This window comes from Pogona vitticeps, chromosome 2, assembly GCF_051106095.1.
Source record: "Pogona vitticeps strain Pit_001003342236 chromosome 2, PviZW2.1, whole genome shotgun sequence".
Taxonomy (NCBI): Eukaryota; Metazoa; Chordata; class Lepidosauria; order Squamata; family Agamidae; genus Pogona; species Pogona vitticeps.
The window spans coordinates 19412310-19423783 of record NC_135784.1 but is presented as its reverse complement, the minus strand read 5'-3'; the positions used below and the strand labels follow the sequence as shown (position 1 = coordinate 19423783).

The window sequence follows — 11474 nt, the reverse complement described above, 5'->3', positions numbered from 1 at the left end:
TTTATTTACCCGGTGGCCATTTTGAAACGCTGATCAGCTGTGCGAAAATCTTTGTTTTGCTATAATCGGTTAGCGAAGCAGGTAACCGATCATCGCAAAGCAAAAAAAACCCATAGAAAACATTGTTTTGTTATTGCTTTTGCGATCACAAAAGGTTCTTTGTTATGCAATTTCTTCGTTAAATGAAGCGCTCGTCTTGCGAGGCACCACTGTACATAGCATGGTCTGACTCCTTCTTGTGGCTAGTTCTGGTAATTTCAACTTTAGAGACATATTTCTATGATATTTCTTTTATTTCTTCTACAGTGGACCCTTGACCTACGGAATTAATCCATATTGGAATGGCGTCTGTAGGTCAAAAATACATTTCTCATAGGAATGCACTGAAAACCATTTAATCCGTAAGTAGCCCAAGAAAACCCCCCCCACACACACACAAAGAAAATAATAGAACATACCTTTCTGAAGCCTTCGAGGGGTCCCCCACTGCTGCCATCGCCGCTGCCGGAGGACTCCAAGGGTTTTGGCGCTGCTGCTGGAGGCCTCTCGGAGCTCTCCCACCGCCAACACAGGCTTTCCCAGGGTGGCCCAGGCCTACCAGGGGAGGGCTTCTGCCGGTAGGCCCGGTCTACTCTCCAGGCTTTCCCGGGGAGTAGACCTTGGGCACCCTTAAGCCTGATGCCAGTTCATTGGTTATCCTTCCTTGCACCACTTTTGGTAGATACTAGCCACTGCAAAACCTGGAACACCCTACAGTACTTGCCATATTGAAGATGCTCTGACCCAGTGTGAGGGTTCAACTTTGGGCTCCCTACTCGCTTCAAATAAATCAGGAGATTTTTGTTGTTTCAAAACAGGTGAAATATTTATTGGAGTATTTAACAAGTAACAAGTATCCATAATGTGGTTCCAATGCTTTTCTCCTTCCAACAACGGGGTTTCCAATCATCACCAAGGAACGGGTTTCTTTCACAGGTATTCCATGGATCCGGCAGTCTGTAAAGATGTTGTCGGCTACAGTCTGTTCCGTCTCACCTTCCAAAAAGGGCATGGTCTCGTCATCCTGGCCATCATTCCACACTGGGCATCCTTCTGGTGTAGGGTCTTTCCAGGGTCCTCCATGTAAGCCTCTCCCCATTTCAGCTGGACTTTGGTCTTTGCTCTCAATCTAGAGAGATTAAAGAGCTTTCCATCTGATCTAGTCCAGAGATAGACGTCTTCTGTTGCAGTTCCAAAGGCATGCTTCAGCATGACAGCAAAAAAGATCCCAAACAGGGGCGTTGTGAGGACACAGCCCTGTTTCATTCCGCTTCGGATGTCAGAGGGATCTGATGTTGAGCCATTAAAAACTACAGTGCCCTTCATTCCCTCATGAAAGGACCTGATGATGTTGAGGAGTCGAGGTGGACATCCAGTCTTGGGAAGTATTTTAAAAAGGCCATTCCTGTTAACCAGATCAAAGACCTTTGTAAGATTTATGAAGGCCACAAAGAGTGGCTGTCGTTGTTCCCTGCATTTCTCCTGCAACTGTCTGAGGGAAAATACCATGCCAATGGTGGATCTATTAGCTCGAAATCCACACTGTGATTCTGAATAGACTCTGTCTGCAAGCACCTGGAGCCTCTTCAGCATAACATGGGCAAGCACCTTCCCTACAACGCTGAGAAGATAGATGCCACGGTAGTTATTGCAGTCGCCCCTGTCTCCTTTGTTCTTATACAATGTGACGATGTTTGCATCCTTCATGTCCTGTGGTACTCTATCTTCGCTCCAGCAAAGATGAAAGATTTCATACAGTTCGGTGGTGATGGTCTCTTTGCAGCACTTCAGCACTTCAACAGGGATGTTATTCTTCCCAGGTGCCTTGCCAGAGGCGAGGGAATCCAAGGCCGCTTTTATTTGGTTCGCTGTCCAACTCTTCCAAGACAGGCAGGCACTCAATGTTATTTAATGCATTTTCTGCATTAATCAGAGTAAATAAACATACATATAAATTGAAAGCAGTTGTTCCAATTTAACTTGCATATATGCACCCCTGAATGTCCCGTGAGTGCAAGGGTGGGAGGAAACCTAAGGCAGGTGTTTCTGTGTTGGATGACAGGAGTTTCCTGTGGAACTACTTGGGGCCAGCAGTGATAATGGATGTGATTAGATAGGGAAATAGGTTGCAGTTTGGACCGCTTGTACCCAATCTGTGCCCAAGATGGCCTTTTTTGGTCCAGCTTGAGGAACCCTTAATTTTGAAGACTGGGCTGGGGCAATCCCCCAGCAGACAGGGTTTTTTAAAAAAGCTTGTTGCGTCATTGTTCCAGGCTGTTTTTGTTTGTTTGTTGTTGTTGTTTTTGTATGATTAATTTTCTGCCCAGAAAGTATACTACAAAGTTGTTCCTGTGGATGATTTTTGACTTACTGCCTCTGTCTCATCTAGTCACACATGTGTCGTGAATTCCAGCTGCTGTTCTGGACCACGGTGTTCCTTTTCACAGCGGGTTTTTGCTCAACAAAAGGTCAATGAAAGTTTAAAAAAAATAACTTTGAAATTTAAAATGTTTGTTCTGATGTTTGCCCACTGCATCCCGCTGCTTTTGGCCTCCATGTTTATGAAGAAGTCAATGTTTATGAAGGAGTTCCATTCTGGATTTTACCAAGTTCTGGCCTTAGTTCCTCTTCTCATAATCAGTGAGTCACAAAAAGCTGCCCTCTTGGGATTCAGTTCTGCTTCTGAAATATCGTCCTCCTCTGACATCTTACCATGCAAGATATCTTTGCTGAACCACATCCTTTATGGTGGCACTGAGAGAACGGTCTTGTTGGACGGGATCCTGCACCCCCAAATCTTCTGCCTCTTTCAGGCCGGTGACAACATTTCAGGGAACGAGGAAATCAAAGATTAAGGTCCACCTGCCCAACTTTCTGTTTCCTTTCTCCTCACGACTTCGCTTTTTCAGAGAAGTTGTCCTCTGTTTCTCATTAAAGAGCCCAAAGGCATGACTGGATTGTCAACGTTTTCATTTGTACCTAGCTCAGACGCCCTGTGGCCTGTAGTGTTGCTTTCGAGACCACATCCTGACCAGACCCTGCTAAAGCCGATCTTTCACTGAACAACAGAAATATGAGCTGCCCAGAAAGAAACACATCTTAAAGAGTTCGGATTTCTTTACGTGGAGAAAAGATTTTCTGAAGCCTTAAGGAGGATTTGAGGTGATAGATTATATACTGCGGGTTGGTCTGCATCGTAATGATCGGCAAGGTGCTTCTGTGGGCTCTCATCGGTAAGTAGGAGGGCTTTCTATGGGCCTGGCCCATTAGATGGAGTGAAGTGGCCACCTTGGGCAAGCAGTTTCATGAAAGGGCAGTGAATATTGTTATTATATTTCTTTTACTGGGAATGGGGAGAGGTTAGGAGCCTCGCAGCGCAGTCGTTAAACGACAGTGCTGCAGCTAAACCTGTACTCGCAACCCCAGGGTTCAATCCTGGGTAGCCAGTTCAAGGTTCACTCGGCCTTCCGGCCTTCCCAGGACACGATATTTGGCTACCAGTTTAAAACCATTTCCAATTGCTGCTCGCTTGCTTCCTGAAATTCAACCATCAGCAACTGTACAAACCTGGCATCTCGCCAGCAACTATTACGATCTGACTCCTCATATTTAGGCTTGCCCCCAGGTGTCATCAATGCTGTGAAATTAAAAAAAATATTATAACAAAAAAATAGTAGTAGGGTGATGGCAACGAGGAGTAGCATTTACTGGATGAATGTTTTTACAAAGACTCAAGGCGTTTTATCATGAAAAACTTCAGGTGTCTTACAGTTTTTTAAAAAAATTATCGTGACTGGCCTTGGGCATTCTGCGTCTTGAGTTGGGTGACCTTTGGGGTGGGCACCCCTTTCCCACTCCACCTCAGGCAGCAAAATGTCAGGGTTCAGCCCTGAAACTGAAAAATTCGGTCTTGGGTGTGGTTTCCACACTGAGAACAAAATTGATCAAGAAAGCCTGACAGAAAACTTGCAGGCTTGTGGATCTGTCCTTTAGAAGAACTTTAATAAAAGCTGGCTGGATAGCTCAGTGGTTTTGGGTATCTCGCTGGGAGTTCGATTCCCCACTGTGTCTCCTGGGAGTAGCACTTGCCTTGAGCAAGCCTTATAGTCCCCGAAGGGAAGAAAGACCACTTCAACAACGGCAACAACAACACTTTTTTGCCTCCTGCTTGTTATTGAACATATTACATTTGCTGGTGCTGATGGTGTTTAGTGAATTAAATTTATTGTGTTTTGCATGACAGAATACAGACCTATTGCACTTTTCTAAATAAATGTAGGATGAAAACTTGTGGTTACTGCAGTATTACTGTTTCAGATTGCACCTCTCCTTTTGAAGACTAAGTTCTTGACAGATAACAAAGATTTTACAAGTCCCCCCAACTAATACTGCTTTATGTATTTATTTGATTTATAGTTTTGATTTATAGTTTTGCTCACGGCAACTCACACCAAGATTTTAAAAAAATTGTGCCAGTGAATATCTCCTCATGAGTGAAATTAAAATCTATAATCAAACAGTTTCCACATGATAACAGTATACAGTTGTGCCCCGCTATACGATTACCCCATTTAATGATGAATCCACTTGACGATCGCAAAACGATGGTTTGAATGGGGTTTTTCCGCTTTGCGATGATCGATTCCCTGCTTCGGGAACCAATTTTTGCTTTACGACGATCAGCAAACAGCTGATCGTCGGGTTTCAAAATGGCCACCAGCTGAAGAAAATGGCCCCCTGCTGTGCTTAGGGACAGATTCCTCACTGCACAGGCATGGAAAATGGCTGCCCCTATGGAGGATCTTCACTGGACGGTGAGTTTTCAGCCCATTGGAACGCATTGAGCGGTTTCACTGGAATGAATTAACATCATCAAGCGAGGCACCACTGTATTTCTTTGTACATTCTCTACTTCTCTCAATTATTTCTAACCAGTCACTTTCTGCTATGCAGGTTCCTGTACATCAGTCACTGTGATCACACCCCAAACCCGAGTCTGGGTCTATTCTGGCAAGACTGCTGTCCTTCCAGTTTTAATCCAGTTCCAGAATCCAAAGTGGGAGTATTTTCATGTCCGGTGGGAATTCCTCACACAGAATTGCCCCGTCCTGTTCTATGTTGTGAATTGCTCCACTCCTCCTCCTGGGTCACAGAAACGTACCTGTGACCATCAGATGGAAATGGAAGGACGCTTTTCAGGAAGGGTCAACATTTCTAGGGATGTTTCCCTGGAGCTGAGGGATGCAAACCCTGAGGATGCCGGGATATACGAGGTAACCATATACGCGCTTGATGAGTCTGGCAGAGGACAAGTAGAACTTGTGTTCATGGAAGGTACCACAAAAGATCTCAGGTTCATGGTGACCAAAAACCACAGCCCGGTGGGAGAAGGAGGGGTCCAGACGCCTGGATTACGTACTTCAGGGAAGTCTAGTCCTTCAAACAAAGGAGGTAAGAGAAGTACAAATTTAGTCATTCTTCAATAAAACACGCAGAATATTTGCCCATTTTTTCAATACCTTAGCAGAGCAGAAGGGACCATATTTTTCCATGTATAAGATACCCCCATGTATAAGATGCCCCCCCATTTCTAATTCAAAATTAAGAAATCTGAGTGGTGCTTAGCAAGTGTTTGGGGAAAGGGATCAAAGCACTGCAGGAGCGCTTTGATCCCTGCTTTCCCCTCCAATTGTTTTTGTTCTCTCCTCAGCTTACTTCCGTGTATAAGACGACCCTAATTTTTTAGTCTAAAGGTTTTAGACAAAAGTATAGTCTTATACACAGAAAAATATGGTAGTTGTCAGTTTAGTGCCAAAAACTCGGTAGAAAAAGAGGGTTAAGGACAGGCCGTATGTGAATGGAGACAACTCAGGCTCAGTTCTCTTTGGTTTCATCAGGGCCGGCTCTAACATTAGGCAGTGGTGGCCACCTCAGAAAACAGATCTAGGATGTTAGGTAGATGGCAAATAGTTAATTATTTCCTCTGCTATTGCTGATTTTAATTTCATCCAGGAGGTGTTTATGAGATTTTTCCGCTGCCACAGGTACCAAAAATAAAGGTGAAAATACACAGTATGCTAAGCACATATGACGCTGTTGAAAATCCTTTTCTGATTTGTTGTTCTTGTTTTGTGCCATCCAGTTGTCTCTAATGTATGGTGACCCTATGAATGAGCGATCGCCCGAAGGTCCTGTCGTCAACAGCCCTGCTCAGCTCTTGTAGACTTAAGCCTGAGGCTTCCTTTAGAGATCAATCTGTTTTGTATTGGGTCTTCCTCTTTTCCTGCTGCCCTTTACCTTTCCTACCATTATTGTCTTTTACAGAAAATTCTGCCTTTTCATGATGTGCTCAAAGTAGGACAGCCTCAGTGTCAGCATTTCTGCCTCCAGAGATAGTTCAGTGTTTCTTTATCTGTCCGGAGAGCCAGAGGGTGGGAGTTCAATCCCCCAGTGGGCCCCCTACAAAGCAAGCCAGCCTGTGTAGCCTTGAGCAAGCTGTGTCGTAGCCCCGGTGTGCCCACAGAGGAAGGGACCGGTCAACCCATTTCTGAGCATTCTTTAACTAGAAAATCCTCCAAAGGGCCCTCATAAGTTGAAGTTGACTGGATGTAATTAGGATTTGAGTAAGTGCCCGTGTGGCTGGAGCTGTGAAAGAGGATCATTGAGAATGAAGAGGACGATACCAGCATGCTGAGAAAACAGACAAACATATTTTGCAAAAGTATAAAAGAAACCCAACTCTGTGAGGTGGGTCAGGCTTAGAGAAAAGTGGCTGGCCCCACATCACCCCTGTGAGTTTTATGGGTCTGTTATGGGCCAAAACCCATTTCCTAATTTAATCTCTGGCAAGGGATCAGGCAAGATGCAAACGGCTGGACCAAAGTCCAATTTTATTGAGAATAAGCAATGCAAAGTCAGCTGGAACTTCTCTTAAAAGCAGAGACGACCCCGAAAGTACAGTGTACAGATATTTTATGACATAACAAAGAGCCATAAAGTTCTACAATTCTATTGGCCAGCTTCTCCTAAAATTAGGATTTTGCCCCCAAATTAGGTAATGATGCCAAGAATTACAAAGTTATTTGTCCATTATAGATGTACGTAAGGTGCCCCAACTCCCCTTTGGCCTGCCCCAAAGATGTGCCTACAAGTCTGAAGGAAAGGGTTGTGACAAACCCAGACCTACTGGGATATGCCACAGTTTCACTAAGCTGCCACCAACCATTCCCTATAAGAAGTCACACAGACCAGGGATGGATTTTCAACAAATAAAAGAATAAGGTTTATTTAAACAACACACAGGGAAAATAAAATGATCAGGTGAATAAGATACAGTAACGTGGCTTAGTCTCAATCATACATACACACAGTTTGGTTCACACAGAACACTTAACTTGAAGCACAGACCCTGAACCTATCAGTTCTGGCTAACCATACAGACACCTGAACCTATCAGGTTGGTACTGACTGACACACAGTAGTACCCTGTCTGACACACAGACTCCCACTCAAGCTTCTTCTCTCAGCTCTTCTTCAGCTTCTCCTTCCTCTCCACACAAGCTCCACATATATATACAGTACAGCCCCTCCCCCTGATGTCCCGCCTTCCACTCCCCATAGGATGGAACTTTCCCTCCAAACCCATGACAGACAGGTAACATCAGTGCTGTATGTAACAAGGGTATTCCATCTTTTGATATGTTTACCGTATATTTCTGTGTATAAGATGATACTTTTTATGTAGATAAAAATTGAGGGTCATCTTATACATGGAAGTAAAGGGGAAAGGGATCAAAGCCCTGCACGACTGCAGCCCTTTCATGGCTGCTTTACCCCTCCATTTCCTAAGCCCCAAAAGGAGGGGTAAAGCAGCTATAAAAAATTCTTATTTGGGGATGGAAAAGTGGGGGGTCATCTTATACATTGGGTCATCTTATACACAGAAAAATACGTTATGTGTGTCCTTCCTGGGCCTGAATGTACGGCCTTCAACCTCGGGCTCCCCGCTGGTTTTATGTTGTGACTATGACCTCACTGTGATCCTGGCAACATTCCTAAGCTTGGCCATCTGCTCATCAAAAGTGAGTGGGCGGAAGGTGAGAAACAAGAGAAACTTTATACTACCCATGAATGCCTTTCTCTGGCTAAATGTAAGAGGCCTGTTCACCTCTTAAACTGTGTCTGAGCATATCCAGGTATCAGGTCAATGAAGATTAAAACCCAGATTTCCCCCATTCCAGTCCAATACTCTGCCCCCTACACCAGGCTCAATAGCTGCCAGATTTTTAGTGTCACTTAAGAAGAAGAGATAGATTGGGGTGTGAAATACCCTTTCTGAGACCAAAGCTCAAGGAGTCTGGAAGAACAGTGGGTTGGTGGGGGGCAGGAGAGAAATCATGAACTTCTCATTACTACTCTATTCATGGTTCCCATTGTTTTTAAAAGCCGTAAAACATTTTCATTTTTAGCTCTTTCAGAAATTCCTTTTGGGCTCCTCACTTTCTGTTGCAGGATCGTTGACTTTGGAAAGACACAGCATAGAAAACATTATCCGTATGCTTTTGGCCTGCCTTGTCTTGGGTACCATTGGCTGGTTGTTGTGGGAGGTGAGCAATGTGTGACTAAATTTAAAACAAAACAACACAGCAACAACAAACACATGATCTGGGGGTGGGGGGAACCTGTCAATTTTCTTGCTCAGGATCTTTGCTTGCAAAGAACAGCCACAATTCCTGGCTGGTCTCATAATCTGCAGAACGTTGCCATTTTAGATCCTTCAGTCTTGCCCTGCACGGCTCACAAACATCTAATAAGGGAATGGCTGGAAATGGGCAAGTGGTACAATTAAATAACTTTTAAAAATTTATTTTTAAAGGTGGAAAGGCGCATGGTCCTTGTATATACAGTGGTGTCTCGCAAGACGAATATGTCACGGGATGAAAAAACCGCAAGATGAATGTTTTTTTCGATCGCTCTGGTGCCTCACAAGACGGCTTCGTCCATGGCCGTGCTTCGCAAGACGATCCCCCCCCGAGACTGATGCCTTGCAAGACGAAAAAATTAATTTGTCTTGCGAGGTTCCCATAGGAATGCACTGCAATGCATTCCTATGGGAAGCCACTTTTCGCAAGACTATTTTTTCGCAAGACAGCTCTACTCGCGGAACGAATTACATTCGTCTTGCGAGGCACCACTGTAATCAGAAAGCAAGGGTGGGTGATACATCTATTAGACCACTCATCATCATCATGTGCCATCAAGTCAATTTGGACTGAGGGCAGCCCTTTTCAGGGATTTCCAGGTAGAGAATACTCTGGAATGATTTCCCATTCCTTTTTTTTCTGGGGCTATTTCTGGGATTCTATTTCCAGCTTGCCCAAGGCCATCCAGGCTGGCTCTTCAGAGAGGCACAGCAGAGAATTGAACTCCCAGCCACTGAGTCCATAGCCAGATATCTAACTCACTGAGCTATCCAACCGGCACAATCACTACTAGTAAGAGGAAATTGGATTCTCAGTGTGGTGTATTGGATAAAGTGATGAAGGGGAGTCTGGAGAAGGGGGCTTGAATATCCACTTGGCCAAGGAAACTCTCTGGGGATGCAGAACTGGTAAAATCCCTCCTTAAATAACTCATTTACTTTGAAAGCTTTGTTGGGGTTGCTATAAGTCAGTTCTAACTTGACAGCACAAAATGCACAACATGCACACATGCAGACTTACAAGAGATTATTGCTATTTATTATTGCTATTTATTCCTTTGCTGCCACATCTGGTGTTCCAAACACATCACCAGATTGCCCACCATTCCTTCCTTCCTAACTGGCATTACAAGCCCGCCCTTTATACTAGGATATGGCTCCATACAGGTTAATATGGGATAGGGAGCATCATTGAAATGTCCAGAACTCAACTCTGACTCACTGTTTTCCCCTTTCTTCCCCCCCCCAGCACATCTGTTCTTTGCAAGGGAATATTACGGCATAAGAGGAAGGCTTCAGGCCCACCTAGAGACTGGTTGAAGATTCACCTTTGATTAGGGTGGACACACTCAGTGATCATTTCACTTACTCCTCTTGTGGATCGACAGACCCTTTTTCAGATAACTTTCTACAATTTTCTCCCAGCTTTGCAAAATCCGACATACCAAGCAACATAAACTTTGATGTGGTATGAGCTGGATGCCCTGCCTTGTGATGCTAGGTGAAGGATCCTGGAAGGGCCACTTCTAAAGTCCAGGGATGACCACTCCAAAACACTCTGGCTCATGTGGACAGAGAGGCAGTGACCCATATTCAGCTTCAAATAATTTCTGAAAACATATTTATACAGGTTTTCCTTGGCTGGAACTGAAACCCCTCTGCTTTTGTACTACTGCAGCTTTTTTTTATACACACGTACACACACACACAGTTTTCAAGCTGTTATATATTGTTTAAATGCAGTATTAATTAATGTCTATGTACGATTTCTTAATTATTTTAATTCATCAAGAAGCAGGCAAGCAGGGTAAACAAAATAAACAACTAAACAACTTGGAAGCCAGTATAATTTATTTAGAGAATGAATGATTTAATTAGCCTTTTTCATTTATTTAGGGACGTGGTGGCGTTGCGGGCTAAACCGCAGAAGCCTGTGCTGCAGGGTCAGAAGACCAAGCAGTCATAAGATCGAATCCACGTGACGGAGTGAGCTCCCGTCGCTTGTCCCAGCTCCCGCCAACCTAGCGGTTCGAAAGCATGCAAATGCGAGTAGATTAATAGGGACCACCTCGGTGGGAAGGTAACAGCATTCCCTGTCTAAGTCGCACTGGGCATGTGACCACAGAAGATTGTCTTTGGACAAAACGCTGGCTCTATGGCTTGGAAACGGGGATGAGCACCGCCCCCTAGAGTCGAACACGACTGGACAAAAACTGTCAAGGGGAAACTTTACCTTTACCTTACCATTTATTTACTTTGTTTGGTGTACAATTTAGAACAATTTAACTTTTCAAAATATATACAGTGACTGAGCCGCAGTAGTAAATCACATCAATACCTTTCCTTCCTTCCCTCCGTCCGTTATTAATATGCTTTCTCTTAAGGATCCAAGGCAGCTTACAGTATTAAAGAAACAAACTTAAAAGCAAAAATAATAAATTAGAATATCTAAAAAGAATTAAACAGATGTTATATTTTGTGTGTGTGTATGTGTGTGTGTGTTTTCTAATCATATTTTAACCAAATTAAGTGAACATCAGCACCATTCCAACCTCTAAGACGAGAGTCTTGCATAGTGGAGGTGCCACAGCTGAGATGGCTTTCCCCCATGTCCTCACACTACGCACCCTTCTCACCGGTGAGGACATGGGGAAGGCTTCCCAACAACATTTAATCATTGAACAGATATTCACACCCTTTTCTCTAAAACACATCAAATCACAGACTGAATCCC

At 44.0% G+C, this 11474-nt stretch overlaps 1 protein-coding gene across 1 annotated transcript; it reads left to right on the top strand.

The window, feature by feature from the left end:
* Window positions 1-561: 561 nt before the first annotated feature.
* On the top strand, window positions 562-10579 carry LOC140703999 (uncharacterized). The gene is made up of 4 exons (XM_072988420.2): window positions 562-3272; window positions 4993-5490; window positions 8551-8645; window positions 9990-10579. The coding sequence occupies exons 1-4, from the start codon at window positions 3239-3241 to the stop codon at window positions 10023-10025; spliced, it is 663 nt and encodes a 220-aa protein (XP_072844521.2). The 5' UTR covers window positions 562-3238; the 3' UTR covers window positions 10026-10579.
* The last annotated feature ends 895 nt before the right edge of the window (window positions 10580-11474 follow it).

Bases quoted from the DNA above. Each gene is read 5' to 3' on its own strand.
- LOC140703999 (XM_072988420.2), top strand. From the start codon at position 3,239: ATGATCGGCAAGGTGCTTCTGTGGGCTCTCATCG. The intron at 5,491-8,550 runs GTAAGAGAAGTA...TTTCTGTTGCAG, and splicing joins TAGTCCTTCAAACAAAGGAG to GATCGTTGACTTTGGAAAGA. The intron at 8,646-9,989 runs GTGAGCAATGTG...TCCCCCCCCCAG, and splicing joins TTGGCTGGTTGTTGTGGGAG to CACATCTGTTCTTTGCAAGG.